The sequence below is a fragment of the Phyllobates terribilis genome, unplaced genomic scaffold (assembly GCF_046119375.1).
Source record: "Phyllobates terribilis strain yellow unplaced genomic scaffold, ASM4611937v1 Scaffold_1__5_contigs__length_1240528914, whole genome shotgun sequence".
Lineage (NCBI taxonomy): Eukaryota > Metazoa > Chordata > Amphibia > Anura > Dendrobatidae > Phyllobates > Phyllobates terribilis.
In genome coordinates, this window is record NW_027362761.1 from 185,906,854 (window position 1) to 185,926,225 (window position 19,372).

Below are 19,372 nucleotides of genomic sequence, written 5' to 3' on the forward strand. Positions count from 1 at the left end.
TTTTGTTGTCAGCACATTCAACTTTGTACAGAACAAAGTATTCAATGACAATATTTCATTCATTCAGATCTAGGATGTGTTATTTGAGTGTTCCCTTTATTTTTTTGAGCAGTATATAACCAGTTTACAACATGCACATGCATTTCCCTGAAGGAGGGTAGTATTTAGTTCTGATGTTATCTTGTATGCCGTGGAAAAAGTTAAAATCCATATAGACATCTCCAGAAGAATAGCTGACACTTCAACCTCCTTTGAAAAAGGACTACACATTGTACATCTGGGATTAAATAGACATAGGAACTGAAGGACTCAATAACACAAGGGAAATGAAAGAGAGAACTAACACTCCATCCCCTTGAAGCAGAGCCCTCCTGCCATGAACAGGTAATTAAAACAGGGTATCTGCTGTTCGAAACAGTAAGCTTGACATCTGTTTCGTCGAGGTAGAGAAGTGCAGGGGATTTTTCAGAGAGTGTTACATAGCTTTTGTCTCCGTTTTCCAGATATGAATATTGGGGTTTTGTATTGATCCAATATTTATGGTATATAGATTTTCTCTGTCATAGCGAAGAGATGAACAAAACGCATTCACTCACATAATTGTAGGGCCATTAGAATCCATTCAACTTAATAACGGTCCGATGGATGGTGCTATCTATATCATGTTTCACCCCCAAGTAAAGGTAAAATAGTGATTATGAACTTCACGACAGTATCTCCCACCTGGAATCTCCAGGTGCGAAGATACCCTATAAGTTGGGGCTCTCAAAAAAATTGTAACAGACCCAGCACAGCCTACAAGCAGCCCCCACAAGACCTCATCAAGGGGAGGAATATGGGCATAACCTGGAGCTAAAAAAAGCAGAAATTGGGTTTGGGCCATGGTTCATTCGGGAAGACACAGTTCACTGTGAGGATGGGCCATTTTCCTAATCAGAGTGCTTCCCTCTGCTAAGCTTTGAGCCATTTTTGTGACACAGGTTTAGTAAATCTCTTTTGTTTTTCCTTTTTATTTTATGTAATTGTATATAAAATGTAATAGCTCTGTTCCTCTTGCTTTGTAAACTGCAACCCTGAAGCTTTATGCTATCTGTAACGGGTGTCCAATCGGCCTGTATAAACTATTGGTGGTGGCAGATAGTAGTTCTTTTTGTTATTGTGGATCTGACAGTGACTGTACGGGGGGTATATACATACATTCCATGCGTTCGAATCGGAGGTGTATATACCATACGCTCTGTCAGGAGAATACAGCAACAGAGTGGGGTCAGACGATCGCAGCGTCTGGTGACACAAACACCTCCTGTTAGAATAGCTTCTTCGTCCTATTAGCTGTTCTGGCTTTCTTTGCTCTGGTGCTGCAAGGGTTAAACTGCTTAGTTGGACTCCTGGAGTTCTCAGTCTTGGGTTGTATCAGCTGTTCTGAGTTTGTTACTCTCAGCAGGTATAAGAACCCTCCTTCTGAACTTGCCAGTGATAGTAGTTACCACTTCCTGGTTTGGACTTAAAGGAGAGAGTTCATTATTTGGAGTAGGCGGTTGGAGAGTTTTTCAGGAGATTTCTGTATGGAGTTGATTTGCATGTTTATCCTTATCCTCTCCCATTTGGTTACTGCCTTCTATTCCTCCCGTTTTCCACTCTGTTGTTTTGTTAGTGTATATGTATGATGTCTCTTTACCAGTCTGCCTGGTGAGTGTTTGCCTATACACTTCAGCCTCATACCTCCCTGGGTGGGGGGAGGGAACAGATAAGGGTAAGATAAGAGCATAGTAAGGTACCAGACCCAAGCATCTCCACCATCCGGGGTAATCTGGGGGGACAGGGATAACCTAAAGTGCCCCTAGCTCGATCGAGTAGGTGCCCTCAGTCCCTTGTCACTGTGTGACATGCTCACTGGGAGTTTCCCAATAACCGACCTAGTACTGTAAGCAGCCGCGGCCTCGTCCATCCCTCATCAATCAATTGCGTAATTGCCCTGATGATTAGAGGCAGCAGAAAAGAGTTCCCTTGTCAACTGGTGGCAACAGTGAGATCTGTGTGATCACTCCAATGTCATCTGTGACAAAGTGGCAACAGTGGTGGGATCTGTGCAGCCCCCTCTACTGTTATCCTTGACAACTGGTGGTAGCAGTGGGATTTGACACCTCCTCCCCCCCGCTGTGTATCCCTTACATTGTAGTTTACTGAAAGACAATCTAATCCTTCCAGCCATCTCTCAGATACATTCCGTCCCCGCAAACTCTTGTTACTCTGTATGCCAAGTGAAGAGATCATTTCTGCATTTATAGTAAAGCAGGGACATAGAGTTGTGCTCAAAAGTTTACATACCCCGGCAGAATTTTTCCTTTCAAATTACTGTGTTTTCTCTTTTTAAATCTTAATGACAACCAAAAACATCCAAATGACCCTGATCAAAAGTTCACATACCCTAGTTCTTAATACCGTGTATTGCTCCTTCTAACATCAATGACAGCTTGAAGTCTTTTGTGGTGGCTGTGGATGAGGTTCTTTAATTTCTCAGATGGTAAAGCTGCCCATTTCTCTAGGCAAAAAAGCCTCCAGTTCCTGTAAATTCCTGGGCTGTCTAGCATGAACTGCGCGCTTGAGATCTCCCCAGAGTGGCTCAATGATATTGAGGTCAGGAGATGGAGATGGCCACTCCAGAACCTTCACTTTGTTCTGCTGTAGCCAATGACAGGTCGACTTGGTGTTACGGATCCGGGTGGTGGAACCTCTGTGCTGCGGTGCAAGGAGGGACCAGAGGGGCGTAACTAGGTATCAACTCGGACTGACCAAGGTCGCACGGCGGCTCAATCAACTCCGAGACCAGGGAAGGACCGAGCAGAGGGACCAGGTGCTACTCTGGGCCTGTCCTTGTATGATAGCAGGTGACTCCCACGGGTAACTGGCAGGAGCCTCCGGGTAGGCTGACAGATAGGCAAGGCAGGTAACTGCAGGAGCCTCCAGGTAGGCTGACAGATAGGCACAGCAGGTAACTGGTACGTTCTCCGGGTAGGCAGGCAAGCCAGGCCCATAGACAGACTGGAGGGTTTGGATCATAGGCAGACCGTCGGGCTGGAGAGTACACTTGGCTGGCGGAGACAGGTAGTAAGGCTGGCATACAGGACTGGTAGTCAGTATGGCGGACTGGACTAGTAGGCAGGCTGGCTGACTGGACTGGTAGTCAGACCGGCGGACTGGACCGGTAGTCAGGCTGGCGGATTGGATTGGTAGTCAGGCTGGCGGACTGGACTGGTAGTCAGGCTGGCGGACAGGACTGGTAGTCAGGCTGGCGGACTGGCTGGTAGTCAGGCTGGCGAACTGGGCTCGTAATCAGGCTAGCAGCGGGACCTGAGGGCTGAAGCAGAGTTTAGGACACAAAGCTACAACCTTGCACGGGCACCTCCATTTTGGAGGAGGTGCCTTTTATATGAGAGGTCCTCCGGCCATTGGCCGGGGACTCCTTAGGAAGGCACGCGCAGCCCATTACGCGCAGCCCATTGAAGAGGGAGAAGCAGCAGCAGGAGAGCCGGAAGACGCCGGGACGGGAGCGCGGCGGTAAGAGGGACGGCGTCTCTGCCTGTCAGGGGGCAGAGACGCCGATACTACACTTGGCCTTGTGTTTTGGATCGTTGTCATGTTGGAACATCCAAGTACGTCCCATGAGCAGCTTCCGGGCTGATGAGTGCAAATTTGCCTTCAGTATTTGCTGATAACGTGCTGCATTCATCTTTCCTTCAACTTTTACCAAGTTTCCTGTGCCTTTGTAGCTCACACATCCCCAAAACATCAGCAATCCACCTCCGTGCTTTACTGTAGGATGGTGTTCCTTTCACCATAGGCCTTGTTGACCTCTCTCCAAATATAAAAGTTCAATTTTGGTCTCATCACTCCAAATTACCTTGTTCCAGAAGTTTTGAGAGTTGTCTGTGTGCTGTTTGGCGTATTGTAGGGGAGATACTTTGTGGCATTTGCGCAATAATGGCTTTCTTCTGGCTACTCGACCATGCAGCCCATTTTTCTTCAAGTGCCTCCTTATTGTGCATCTTGAAACAGTCACTCTGCTAGTTTTCAGAGAGTTCTGAATTTCAGCTGATGTTAATTGTGGGTTTTTCTTTGCATCCCGAACAATTTTTCTGGCAGTTGTGGCCGATATGTTTGTTGGTCTACCTGACCATGGTTTGGTTTTTACAGAGCCCCTGATTTTCCATTTGTTAATCACACTTTGAACGCTGCGGAATGGCATTATCAATTCCTTGGATATTTTTTTGTATCCCTTCCCTGTGTTATACAGTTCAACTACCTTTTCCTGTAGATCTGTTGACAATTCTTTTGCTTTTCTCATGACTCACAATCCAGAAACATCAGTGGCTGGATGAAAGATACAAGAGTCTGATCCCAGAAACTCACTCAGCTTTTATAAACACACACTGATTACAAGCAAACAGGTCACAGGTGACGATGTTACCTTTAGTAGCCATTCAAACCCATTTGTGTCAAATTCTGTGCATGTTATCAGGCCAAAATCACCAGGGTATGTGAACTTTTGATCAGGGTCATTTGGATGTTTTTGGTTGTCATTAAGATTTAAAAAGAGAAAACACAGTAGTTTGACAATAAATGGCTTCACCCAACCAATAACCATGAGTGGAGAAAAAGTTTTTTTGTTGTTGTTCATATTCTCTGAAACAAGGCAAATAAAGCAAAAATTCTGCCGGGGTATGTAAACTTTTGAGCACAACTGTATTATGTATTGTGAATTCTTACAATGAAGTGCAGTAATAAACCTCCCCACTCACACTGCCTGACCATACTATTTGTGTCTGCTGTGTGCAGAATTTCCTATGAGATGCAGCTTCAGTTCACAGGGAGAATCCTATTACAAGCATGAGGCAGAGGAATATAGGCTATAAATGCATCATATAGAACACACTGATACTCTGCAGTGTGAGACTCTGTTCACACTGCATTTCTGCAGTGCATTCAAGGGGTTTGCGGTTTCTCCTCAATCCCTCTAAAAAAAAAAGGGTTCAAACCCGACAGGGCAATAGTCTGCAATGATATGAACAGAGTTCGAGTGAACTCCATTTGTGTTTTATTTTTCCTGAGAGTATCTGTCTTTTCAGATAGGCTATGTTTCATTGCCAGTCTGAAAGATGAACACTTTAAAAACACCAAAAAAAAACATAAAACAGAGTTCAGATGAGCTCAATGGCCCTGCCAGGGCCACATCTGAGTCTCGCTTTAGGCTATGGTCAGACGACCGTATATTCTCTCATCCAAGAGAATTGGCTGATTATGCAAATGACACTCTGATCAAACTCTGATCAGAATTTGATCCGAGTGTCGGCTTAGTCTGATCTGAATCTCTCGGATGAGAGAATCGGAGCACACTGTGGAGAAGATGGAGAACAAAATTTCTTCATATTCTCCATTCTTTGTGTCTGCGGAAATCGGACAGCACTCCGATGTCATCCAAGTGCAGTCTAATGTTTTCCATGCACTCATTGACTTGAATGGGTGAGTGATGTCTGATTTCAAAGTGAAACAAGATTCTGTCAGTGAATAACATTGATCCAAGTGGTATCTGATGAAAAATTAGATAGCACTCGTCCTATGTATATGGTGGTTTGAGGGAGCCCTTAGAGAAATTCAGACAAACCCCTCCGAACTCACTGTAGAAATACAGTGTGATTATAGCCTTAGGGAATAGTATTTTAATGTCACTGATTTATTTCTGCTGTCTATAGACAGGATTCAGAACAAAGAAAATGCTGTGTGATGAGACAACATAAGTCATACTCTATGCTGAACAATATAGCACAAAAAAATACTGCAGTGCTGATTTAACGCGTCTTTTTAATTTTTAGAACCCCCCCACTCCCACCTGCACTCCAAAAAAACAAAAAATGAATACTTACCTTTTGCTTTCTGTAGAGACTGTTGTATAAGGCACGGAAACTCTTTCTTGTGTAGCTGCTTCTATAAACTCCTCCAATCAAATATTCAATTACTAATCCCACATCAATTAAGGTAATTTTGTAATCCGGGTAGAGGTTAGTCTGCGTACATAAAAGTTCTGCTGATTAAATAGAATGAAACAATATAACACATAAACATTTTGTGTGGTGTAGAGCCTATCCTTACCTTTAATTTTATTATTAGAACTTTACCTTATACAATTTCCTGATCATTTCTACATTTTCATGTTTATTTACTGACCTTCCACATATTTATTGTAGCATCTAAAAATTCACATCTAATAATAAAAACCTAAAAAAAATATGACTTTTAGAATCTCTTGCAGTCGAATAGTCAGACTGCTATGCTCAAAGTAAACTCAAACATAGGTAGACCTTTAAAACACAACTTTTATTTAAAGAGTCTGGCCACTACTTTTTTATTGATTGCCTATTCTTAGGCTAGACCCTCAATATCTGATCAGTGGAGGTGCGAAACCCAGCACCCCTACCAAACAGCTGTAATCGGAGATGGGCAGAAGTTCTCAGATGCTGCGGGAACACAGCAGCTCTGTAAAAACTACTGTGGCCACGGCCAGGTACTATAGATCCACCCCCTATTCACTTGAATATGGGGTGGATCAGCAGTTCCCAACCACTATAGAAATGACGGAGCTGCTGTGTTCCGACAGCGTCCGAGTACTTAGAGCCGTGGTCCACGCCAGTAACAGCTGGTGTGGGGGGTTGCCAGGTGTCGCACCCCCACTGATCAAAAAAGGGCCCATCCTAAGTGTGACATGCAGAAGTAGTGCTGTTGATTCAAAAGCATCCAGCAACTATAAGAGTTAACACAGTCACAAGAGACAGGAAGTGTTGTGCTTCAGAAGCATCCAGCAACTAGAGAGGTTAACACAGTCAAAGGAGACAGGGAGTGTTTTAGCAGAGCCCCAGGGGGATTATGGGGAAGTTGTTTACTGTTCTGGCAGGAGCTGAAGAGAAAGGTAGTGTTTTATCTGGATCTGACATAAGGCAATTAAACAGGATTCAGATCAGGAGAGAAACTAAACACAGGCCAGATAAACTCCCTGAACTAACAGTGTAAAGTATTATCGGGCAGGAAGATAAGGACTGAAAGGAATTGTGTCACAGGGATCATCTCCCTCATCAAACACCCCCCTCCCTCCATCTCCATGCAGGATAAAGAATGCTGTGCACTAGTGAGTCCTTGTGAAGGAAAAGCCTGCTGTTTATGCAGAGAAGTGTGCTGCTAAGATATCTAATCTGTGCTGAATTATGCTACTGAAGACACTGACCTTACTGTGCTTGCTTTATGAGACTGTGAGATTGTACTGTAATTGTTGATGTAATATCGCTGAATTGCACTGCCCGTGCTTCAGATTAAATTCCACTGTTAAACTGTTGAAAAAGACTCTTGTCAGATGTGTCTGGTCAGCAACTGAATCTATCGTGTGCCTGAGAGAAGCTGCAGCATATGGTCGACCTGAGTAACGGTTCCCCCAGGATTCCAATGAATTCATGAAACCGGTCTCGCCATATCTGAACCTAGCGGCGTGCGTGTAGCATAAGGATAGGGCATCAATAAAAAAGTAGTGGTCAAACCATTTAATATTTGTAAAACACAGAAATAGTCACTAGTAAACAGAACAGAAAAAATATTTTCAGATGAATAAGCTTCAACATTGAGTGTCTACAACAGTTACCCTATATTAGCACCAATGGTACCAATTTGATTATCTAGTCAGTGGGCCAGAATTACAAAGGACTATCACATCAATGGAGGACCATCAGAGGACCATCAAGCTAAAAAGGCCAGGTCTTACCACTTCTGCCTAAATAAACTGGAAAAGCTTTCTGGTGCAACAGGCCAGGTTTTCCAAGGAATGGATGTAATGCTGGAGGGCGAATGTAATACTGGTGGATGTGGACAAACAGCGCCATGGGTCAGGCTTACCCTGAGTGACTAGGTGTCTACCGGGTCTTCACTAGAGACTCTGGTGGTGAGGATAGACTGTGCTGCCAGAAGACACCAAGTACCACTACAGGGCAGTCCCCGGGACTGCAACAGCTGACTGGTGGGTTCAGAGTTGTGAGTATGAGGTACTGGAGGGCGAAGACAGAGACAAGGAGGAGAAGCCACGTGGTGACCGCAGTGGGTAGGGCGGTGCTGCGGAGGTGCATTAGCACTGTCACAGTACCCCCCTTATGCCCCTCCCTTTTTTGGCCAGACCACCAAGGAAACGTCTCAGGAATGGTAGGGATGTAGACATCTTCAGCAGGCTTTTTTGCAGAGGACTCACCGGACATCCTTGGCTGGCTTAGATTCATGTCTCCAGGACAGGATTACAAAACTCCTAGTTAGAGACGAGGTCTTATCTGGAGGGACATCCCTCACAAGAACAAGAGCTGCTTCATCAACCTTAGCTGGGTTACAGATGTGCTGAGATTCCTCCACATAAACAGATGCAAGCAGGTATCAGGACAAAATGAGTCTCAGTTAGCGAAGGCAGGACCGAAGACATTGAAGGAGTGGACTTGGGCACAACCTTGGCAAGGCAGTTGCTAGAACACGACGATCCCCATTATAGCACCTGACCAGTGGACCAGTCAATAACCAGCGTATGGAGATGGAAACATGGAAGACCCAGAAAAACAGAGTTTACAGAGCTAGGGAGCACATAAAAAGATATTTCTGCTGGGTACCAATTTGCACGGTAACAGACAATGTGACATGACAAATAGGCACCACCAGGGGTTGTCCATTAATGGAGGCAACAACTAGGGGACGAACCAGTTGCTGCATAAGAAGCTGAAGCTGACAAACCAGGTCGGAATGGATGAGGTTGGCAATGGATCTGGAGTCTAAATGGGCTGCTGTGGAGAGAAACCTCTCTCCCCAAATCAAAGTGACTTGGGTCTTCACTAGAGCCTCTCGTGGTGAGGATAGGCTGGGTTGCTGGTAGACACCAGGTTCCACTCCAGGCAAGTCCCCAGGCATGCAGCAGCTCACCAGGGACGTCAGAGGGGCGAGTATGGGGTACAGGTTGGAGAAGACAGAGACAAGGTCAGACGGTTAGAGGCCGGAGTAGGCAGCACAGGATCAGGATGCATAGTCGTGGTCAGGAGCGGAGAGGTCAGACAAGACGGATATACTAGCCGGCTCAACAACAGGAGAAACAAAACACACAAGCACAAAGTGGATGCTAGCAGGCAAACTGACTAGAAACCAACGTTCAGGCCAAGAGTGGTAGGAGGAGTTGCCTAATATGGAGACTGCTTGCACAGTATAGGTGGGGGAAACTAATCTCTGCAGGACACAGCAGAGTTAAAATCATGCAGAGACCGGCCATGCCCCGCTAAAACTAGATGGAAACAGACTCAGATGCCAAACCAAAAAGAGGACAAATAATGGCCTAGGAGGAATATATTGTGCATATATACAGTGCGTACAAGTAGTATTCAACCCCCTGCAGATTTAGCTGGTTGACACATGCGGAATTAACTTGGCATTGTGACATTTGTACTGTAGATCAGCCTGGAAGTGGGAAATGCACTGCAGCAAATTTTTTATTTTTTTTTTTTTAAAAAAAACGTTAAAAGTTAATTCAGAGTGTCATTTATTATTCAACCCCTCAAACCACAAGAATTCTGTTTGGTCCCCCTAAAGTATTAAGAAGTAGTTCAGGCACCAAGAATAATGAGCTTCACATGTGTGGATTAAAGATCTCTTTTGCCAGCCTTTTCTGACTATTTAAGACCCTCCCCAAACTTGTGATCAGCACTCAGACATGGTCAACATGGGAAAGACAAAGGAGCATTCCAAGGCCATCAGAGACAAGATCGTGGAGGGTCACAAGGCTGGCAAGGGGTACAAAACCCTTTCCAAGGAGTTGGGCCTACCTGTCTCCACTGTTGGGAGCATCATCCGTAAGTGGAAGGCTTATGGAACTACTGTTAGCCTTCCACGGCCTGGACAGCCTTTGAAAGTGTCCTCCCGTGCCGAGGCCAGGCTTGTCCGAAGAGTCAAGGCTAACCCAAGGACAACAAGGAAGGAGCTCCGGGAAGATCTCATGGCAGTGGGGACATTGGTTTCAGTCAATACCATAAGTAACGTACTCCACCGCAATAGTCTCCGTTCCAGACGAGCCTGTATGGTACCTTTACTTTCAAAGCGTCATGTCAAGGCTCGTCTACAGTTTGCTCATGATCACTTGGAGGACTCTGAGACAGACTGGTTCAAGGTTCTATGGTCTGATGAGACCAAGATCGAGATCTTTGGTGCCAACCACACACGTGACGTTTGGAGACTGGATGGCACTGCATACGACCCCAAGAATACCATCCCTACAGTCAAGCATGGTGGTGGCAGCATCATGCTGTGGGGCTGTTTCTCTGCCAAGGGGCCTGGCCATCTGGTCCGCATCCATGGGAAGATGGATAGCACGGCCTACCTGAAGATTTTGGCCAAGAACCTCCACTCCTCCATCAAGGATCTTAAGATGGGTCGTAATTTCATCTTCCAACAAGACAACGACCCAAAACACACAGCCAAGAAAACCAAGGCCTGGTTCAAGAGGGAAAAAGTCAAGGTGTTGGAGTGGCCTAGTCAGTCTCCTGACCTTAACCCAATTGAAAACTTGTGGAAGGAGCTCAAGAATAAAGTCCACATGAGACACCCAAAGAACCTAGATAACTTGGAGAAGATCTGCATGGAGGAGTGGGCCAAGATAACTCCACAGACCTGTGCCGGCCTGATCAGGTCTTATAAAAGACGATTATTAGCTGTAATTGCAAACAAGAGTTATTCCACAAAATATTAAACATAGGGGTTGTATAATAATTGACCCACACTTTTATGTTTAAAATTTAATAAAATTCAACTGAGCAACATAACTTTTTGGTTTGTAAGTTTTATGCTTCTGTTCATAAAACCTACTCTCGTTTGCAGTTTGAAGGCTCTAACTTATTTGCATCTTATCAAACCAGCTAAATCTGCAGGGGGTTGAATACTACTTGTAGGCACTGTATATATATATATATATATATATATATATATATATATATATGCACTGCTCAAAAAAATAAAGGGAACACTTAAATAACACATCCTAGATTTGAATGAATGAAATATTATTGAATACTTTGTTCTGTACAAAGTTGAATGTGCTGACAACAAAATCACACAAAAATCATCAATGGAAATCAAATTTATTAACCAATGGAGGCCTGGATTTGGAGTCACCCCCAAAATTAAAGTGGAAAAACAAACTACAGGCTGATCCAACTTCGATGTAATGTCCTTAAAACAAGTCAAAATGAGGCTCAGTATTGTGTGTGGCATCCACATGCCTGTATGACCTCCCTACAACGCCTGGGCATGCTCCTGATGAGGTTGCGGATGGTCTCCTGTGGGATCTCCTCCCAGACCTGGACTAAAGCATCCGCCAACTCCCGGACAGTCTGTGGTGCAACGTGACGTTGGTGGATGGAGCGAGACATGATGTCCCAGATGTGCTCAATTGGATTCAGGTCTGGGGAACGGGAAGGCCAGTCCATAGCTTCAATGCGTAAGCAGCAACTGCTGACACACTCCAGCCGCATGAGGTCCGGCATTGTCCTGCATTAGGAGGAACCCAGGGCCAACCGCACCAGCATATGGTCTCACAAGGGGTCTGAGGATCTCATCTGGGTACCTAACGGCAGTCAGGCTACCTCTGGCATGCACATGGAGGGCTGTGCGGCCCTCCAAAGAAATGCCACCCCACACCATTACTGACCCACTGCCAAACCGGTCATGCTGAAGGATGTTGCACAACCCCCATCTGTGGACGTCGGTCCCTCATACCACCCTCATGGAGTTGGTTTCTAACCGTTTGTGCAGACACATGCACATTTGTGGCCTGCTGGAGGTCATTTTGCAGGGCTCTGGCAGTACTCCTCCTGTTCCTCCTTGCTCAAAGGCGGAGGTAGCGGTCCTGCTGCTGGGATGTTTCCCTCCTATGGCCCCCTCCACGTCTCCTGGTGTACTGGCCTGTCTCCTGGTAGCGCCTCCAGCCTCTGGACACTACGCTGACAGACACAGCAAACCTTCTTGCCACAGCTTGCATTGATGTGCCATCCTGGATGAGCTGCACTACCTGAGCAAATTCTGTGGGTTGTAGAGTCCGTCTCATGCTACCACGAGTGTGAAAGCACAACCAACATTCAAAAGTGATCAAAACATCAGCCAGAAAGCATTGGTACTGAGATGTGGTCTGTGGTCCCCACCTGCAGAACCACTCCTTTATTGAGGGTGTCTTGATAATTGCCAATAATTTCCATCTATTGTCTATTCCATTTGTACAACAGCATGTGAAACTGATTGTCAATCAGTGTTGCTTCCTAAGTGGACAGTTTGATTTCACAGAAGTTTGATTCACTTGGAGTTATATTCTGTTGTTTAAGTGTTCCCTTTATTTTTTTGAGCAGTGTATATATATATATATATATATATATATATATATATATATATATATATATATATATATACTGTATATATATTAACAAATTGGGGAGAACTCCATAGAAATCCCTCTCTATCAAGTGTAGGGCGGCGGTGTTCACACCGTGCAGTAACTGAGGCAGTGACCCAAGCAAGTCCAACATAAACAGCTTTTATTTCAGCAACTCACGGGTTAACAGAAAGTCATCCGGTTCGCAGCCGGGTTACCAGAAAGTCCATACACAATGGTTGCCGGGGACAACGGCCACACCGGGCCGCTCAGAGCCTGACAGGAGCAGAGCCTTCCAAGGTAGTGGTTCAGCCTCCCTCAATCCTGCTGAGCTCCCCTGCTATGCTCCCAGCAGGTTGCAACAAAGAACACCACTAATAGTTAGTGCAGGAGTTTTAAAGGACCTGTGGCAACAGCCACTGGAAAACCCGGGTTGGAGGGAGGAGGCCGCCCCACTGCCTCCTGTGACCTCCTCCAAGAAATGAAGGCCTTGCCGGGTTTTACTTAATCTGCCTTAGCCAGGTAGTCTGACCAGGTCATTGCTCACTTTCATTCCTGCATTGCAGCCGCAGCTGTGTGTGTGACAGCAATGCACTCCAATGGATTTTAATAGGTCTCTGTACACATTCTGGGGGATATATAACGTCCCTCGTATACGATCCCGGTCACAGCCTCACATATCCCCCCCCCCTCTGTTCAAACTTGTGGGGTTGAACATTTGCCACCATACAGGGTGCCCGGGACAGGGCATCCGCGTTTGCTTGCAACTTCCCAGGGCGATGTTCTACAGAGAAACTGAAATTTTGCAGTGACAGGAACCACCTGGTGACTCGCGCATTCCCCTCCTTGGCATTCCTCATCCATACCAAGGGTGAGTGGTCCGTCACCAAGCAGAACTGACGCCCGAGTGAATAATAACGTAGTGATTCTAAGGCCCACTTAATAGCCAAACACTCTTTCTCTACCATGCTATAGTTTTTCTCTGCCGGGACAAGTTTTCTACTCAAGTAGGTGACCGGGTGCTCTTCACCATTCACTTTTTGTGACAATACCACCCCTAGGCCTACCTCCGAGGCATTCGTCTGTACAATGAAGGTTTCATTGAAGTTGGGGCTGATGAGGACCGGCTGTCCACACAGGGCCAACTTCATGGACTGAAAAGCTTCTTCTGCCTGAGGGTTCCACCGAACCATTACCGATTTTTTTCCCTTCAAGAGATCGGTCAGGGCCGCCGTTCGCCCAGCAAAATTAGGTATAAACTGGCGGTAATACCCAAGGATGCCAAGGAACGCCCTCACCTGTTTTGTACTTGACGGTTTAGGCCAGTTTTTTATAGCCTCAACTTTATTGATTTGGGGCTTGATAGCTCCTCGGCCTATCACATACCCCAAATATCGGGCTTCCTCTAGCCCTATCGCACATTTTTTTGGGTTTGCCGTTAACCCTGCGGCTCTGAGAGAATCCAGCACCGCTTGTACCTGTGATAGGTGCGTATGCCAGTTGGTGCTAAAGATGATAATATAATCTAGATACGCGGACGCGTACTCCTGATGAAGCTTGAGCACTATGTCCATCAACCTCTGAAATGTAGCCGGGGCCCCATGTAACCCAAAAGGTAAGACCACATAGTGGTATAGACCCTTTGGAGTTATGAAGGCGGTCTTTTCCTTCGCCGAATCTGCGAGAGGTACCTGCCAGTAACCCCTGGTGAGATCGAGCGTGGTAAAGTACTGGGCCTGCCCCAGTCTCTCAATCAGCTCGTCCACCCGGGGCATTGGATAAAGGTCGAACTTTGACACTTCATTCAATTTCCAGAAATCGTTACAGAAGCGTAATGATCCGTCTGGTTTTGGAATCAGTACGATGGGGCTAGCCCACTCACTCCGTGATTCCTCTATGACGCCTAATTGAAGCATTTGTTTTACCTCAGCCGTGATGTTTTGCCTCCGTGCCTCGGGTACCCGGTACTGTCTTATTCGTACCCGTACCCCAGGTTCGGTGACAATGTCATTTTGGATAACCGTAGTCCTACCTGGTAGCTCTGAGAACACGTCGATATTGTGCTGCACCAGCGAGCGAGCCTCCCGTCGCTGCTGTTTAGTGAGGGCATCACTTATCCTGACCTCCCCCTCAGATGCTTCCCTGGCTGAAGGTGGAGAATTCTCTGGTGATATGCCCGGGGTGACGTCTGTAACTAAACACTCTCGATCTTTCCAAGGCTTTAGCAGGTTTATATGGTAAAGCTGCTCAGGTTTCCCCCTTCCGGGCTGATACACCCGGTAATTTACCTCCCCCACTTTTTCTCGAACCTCATATGGTCCTTGCCACTTGGCCATGAACTTACTCTCGGCTGTGGGTACCAGTACTAACACCCGATCACCCTTGTTTAAAGTTCTGACTCTGGCTCTTTTATTATATGTGCGCCTCTGAGCTGCCTGGGCATCTACCAGATGCTCTTTCACGATGGGCATGACCGCCGCGATCCGGTCGTGCATACTAGCCACGTGTTTAATTATACTCCTATGCGGAGTTGGCTCTTGTTCCCATGTCTCTTTGGCTACGTCCAACAGACCCTAGGGTGTCTGCCGTACAATAACTCAAAGGGAGAGAACCCTGTGGAAGCCTGGGGTACCTCACGGACGGCGAACATCAAAGAGGGTAACAACATGTCCCAATCCCTTCCATCCTTAGAAACCACCTTTTTTAACATGGACTTGAGGGTTTTATTGAACCGTTCTACTAGCCCGCCGGTTTGAGGGTGGTACACCGAGGTGCGCAATTGTTTCATTTTTAGCAATTTGCATAGTTCCTTTGTCACTTTGGACATAAAGGGGGTCCCCTGATCCATCAGGATCTCCTTGGGTAGTCCAAGGCGACAGAACATGGCAAACAGCTCCCGTGCAATCAGTTTTGCCGAGGTGTGGCGTAGTGGTATAGCTTCCGGGTACCGAGTGGCATAGTCGACGACTACCAGTATATGTTGGTGTCCACGGGCGGATTTTACAATGGGTCCAACCAAGTCCATTGCAATCCGTTCAAAAGGTACCTCTATCACCGGCAGGGGTACCAATGGGCTACGGAAACTTGCAGTGGGTGTGGTCAACTGACATTCGGGGCAGGATTCGCAGTACCTTTTGACCTCCGTGTAAACCCCAGGCCAAAAGAACTGCTGCAAGATACATTCTAGCGTCTTTTTTACCCCTAAGTGTCCACCCAGCAGGTGTGAGTGTGCCATCTCGAGAATCGCCCGACGGTACGACTGAGGTGCCACTCACTGATCCACAACCTCGTCCCTGATCTTATCTATCCTATAGAGCAACTCACTGTTGATTACCATGCGTGGAAATACAGTATCGGCACCGGGCTGTTGAGCTACGCCATTTACCTCTAACACCCTTTCCCGCGCCTGAGCCAGGGTGGGATCCTGTAGCTGAGCCGTCCCAAACGTGGCCCGGGACACTTCCAGCTCAGGGATCGATGGGATCTCCTCGACCTCTCCTGCCAGCACCTCTAAGGGAAACCTATCGGGGTCACACTCTGTCCCTAGGTTGGGCACCCCTACGGCAGGTTCCCCTGACTCCGGTTCGTCGGGTACAATGCCTGTAATACATTTTACCGGGGGAGAGTGGATTTTGTTTTTCCACAGAGTCCAGAACAGGGGCAAGTCTCTTCCCAACACAGTCCTATAGGGAAGAGTTTTTACCACCCCTACCACATGTTTTATTTCTCCACACGGAGTGGACAGGACTACCTCCTCAGTTGGGTACTCTCGGAGGTCCCTATGGATACACACAACCCCAATGGGCCGTTCCCCGGGGTTGTCTCCTGCCACCAACGACCCATGTACCAAAGTCACAAGGCTCCCTGAGTCCAGGAGGGCCTCCGTGGGGTACCCATTAACCAGTACCTGGCATAGTTGGAGTTCACTGTCCCGGGAGTCGGCGCTCGCCGTGCAGACGGTCTGGGCATACATTGAGACCCGGCGGCTATATCCACAGTCCATGGGTTCCGTAGTCAGGGGGCAATTAGCAATCACATGTCCCGGCCGCTGACACCGCCAGCACCTAAGAGTGGTGGTACTGTTAGGTCTTATGACAGTTTGGAAGGGAACCCGTCTCCTGCCACTCTCACTCCGGGGTTCCCCTTCAGCACGGGTACGGTGCTGACTGTCCCCAGCAGAGGGACGCGACCCCTTTCCCGATTCCTGGGTTGGCAGGGATCGGCATGACAGCCGAGAGGGGGCAGAGTCTCAAATGAAGTCCTGAGTGGCTGAGTAGCGCTCGACCAAACTGACCACCTGGTCGAGGGTGCCGGGGTCCCCTTGCCCCACCCAACGTTGGATAGCGGCTGGCAGAGTCCTCACCAGCCGGTCAACCACCACCCTCTCCACCATCTGGGCTGGAGACAAAGTCTCAGGTTGGAGCCACCTCTTTACCAGCTGCAGGAGGTCATAAGCCTGAGACCGGGCAGGTCAGGTCTCCACATAGGCCCACGAAAACACACGCTGAGCCCTCACGTATGTATTGACCCCCAGCCGGGCAAGGATCTCACCTTTGAGCCTCTGGTAGTCCCGGGCGTCCTCCCGACTGAGGTCGAAACAGGCCTTCTGGGCATCGCCAACCAAAAACGGAGCCACCACTTCCGCCCACTGGTCGGTTAGCAGGTTTTCCCGCTCTGCTGTGCGTTCGTAGATGGTAAGGAAGGCTTCCACGTTGTCCTCCGGTCCCATCTTCCTCAACGCTGAGCGAACCTTGTCCCGGGCGTCTCGACGTTCCGGGGCTGATGCCGTCGGCGTCTCCCGCAGGGCAGCAATCTGTTGCATCATCAGTTCATATGTTTTTTGCTGCTGCCGTTGGAGATCCTGGTGCTGCTCCTGCTGTTGCCGTTGGAGACTGCATCTGCTGCTGCTGGGTGAGTACCAGCTGCTTAAACAGCTCCTCCATTTTGCCCATGGGGTGGAACTGAAAGGTGGCAGGCTGAATTGTGGTCATGCAGCAGCCGGTGGGGTATGCCTCAGTCACTATGCCCGCATTCTCCACCAAGCTGTAAGGCGGCGGTGTTCACACCATGCAGTAACTGAGGCAGTGACCCAAGCAAGTCCAACATAAACAGCTTTTATTTCAGCAACTCACGGGTTAACAGAAAGTCATCCGGTTCGCAGCCGGGTTACCAGAAAGTCCATACACAATGGTTGCCGGGGACAACGGCCACACCGGGCCGCTCAGAGCCTGACAGGTGCAGAGCCTTCCCAGGCAGTGGTTCAGACTCCCTCAATACTGCTGAGGTTTCCTGCTATGCTCCCAGCAGGTTGCAACAAAGAACACTACTAATAGTTAGTGCAGGAGTTTTAAAGGGCCTGTGGCAACAGCCACTGGAAAACCCGGGTTGGAGGGAGGAGGCCGCCCCACTGCCTCCTGTGACCTCCTCCAAGAAATGAAGGCCTTGCCGGGTTTTACTTAATCTGCCTTAGCCAGGTAGTCTGACCAGGTCATTGCTCACCTTCATTCCTGCATTGCAGCCGCAGCTGTGGGTGAGACTGCAATGCACTCCAATGGATTTTAATAGGTCTCTGTACACATTCTGGGGGATATATAACGTCCCTCGTATACGATCCCGGTCACTGCCTCACACAAGCCATAAACTTAGCTTTTATTATTTATATTGCATTTTTTTTTAAAGTGTGATTACTTCTCTCTGGTGATTTTAGTAAACCGGAAACAAATATTTGTTAGCTACAAGGACAAAAATTGTGTTTGACATTGTTTTATTCCTTTATGTGTTAGTTTTCAACATTTGCTGGGCCAAATATTTTGCATATTTTGTCATGGGTAGTTGAATTTTGCCTAAATTTTTTTTTTATGTGTGTGTTTTTAGGTTAAAATATGGCAAAGACAAAGCCAAATTTATCTCCAGATGTCAAGAATTCAGGAAGCTTATTATTCTGAGCGTGAAGTCAGGCAAAAGCCAAAAAAAGGTAGCTATAGAATTCAACTGTTCTCAGAATCAAGTGTCACATATATTAAAGAAAGAAAAAGAAGGTTATGGAACAGTTGACAAACCTAGAAGTGGACGACCACGGAAAACTTCCTCCAGAGTTGATCACATTATTAAGAAAAAGTCAGTATCTAATGTCCATAAAAGTGCTGTACAGATTTCACACGAAATGAACGAAGAATATGGGGTCAAAGTGAGTCACCAAACTGTGGTGCGACGGCTAAGAGCAGTAGGTTTCAATGCACGAGTTCCAGTCAAGAAGCCTTTCAACTCTGCAAAGAACCGGAAGGTCCGACTTGAGTTTGCCAGAGAACATAGCCAATGGTAAGAGACAGATTGGTCTAAGGTGTTGTGGTCGGATGAATCCAAGTTCAATCTGTTTGGTAGTGATGGCAAGCACTATATACAGTATACTGCCCAAATGGAAAATGTAATGATGTAAGGTACCAAACACCTACAATGAAACATGGTGGTGGCAATGTCATGGTTTGGGGCAGCTTTTCTGCATCTGCCATTGGCCCTCTGCATAGAATTGATAGATATATGAATGCTACCATTTACAAGGATATACTGGAGAATGTAATGCTGTCACATTGTAAAACCAAAGTAGGCAGGGGATGGAAATTCCAGCAAGACAATGATCCTTAGCACACATCCAATTTAGTAAAAAATTGGTTAGGAAAGAAAAATGTTCGCCTGTTGCAATGGCCAAGCCAATCACCTGATTTAAACCAATTGGGTTTGGGGTTGAGCATCTTTGGGATGATTTAGGCCGACGAGTTGGGGCATCTACTTGGCCACATGGAGAGAGATTGATGTCTCCCATCAGTCCCCTGATGAACCCTGAGAACACAGGGGGAAACGCGTTGGGACAGGGACAACTTACTGTATATGATAAGTGTCAACTTT

The 19,372-nt window shown here is 47.0% G+C and overlaps 1 protein-coding gene across 4 annotated transcripts in view; it reads right to left on the minus strand.

Moving 5' to 3' along the window:
- The window catches only part of TRPM6 (transient receptor potential cation channel subfamily M member 6), a 381,140-nt gene that overhangs the window by 197,560 nt on the left and 164,208 nt on the right, over positions 1-19,372 (minus strand). For all 4 annotated transcript variants that reach the window (XR_012314145.1, XM_073670622.1, XM_073670620.1 and 1 more), the window contains exon 14: positions 5,922-6,062. Coding sequence is in view for 3 of the 4 variants with exons in the window: in XM_073670622.1 (XP_073526723.1) it covers positions 5,922-6,062 (141 nt within the window). In the remaining variant the exon portion in view is untranslated. The remainder of the gene's footprint in view (positions 1-5,921; positions 6,063-19,372) is intronic.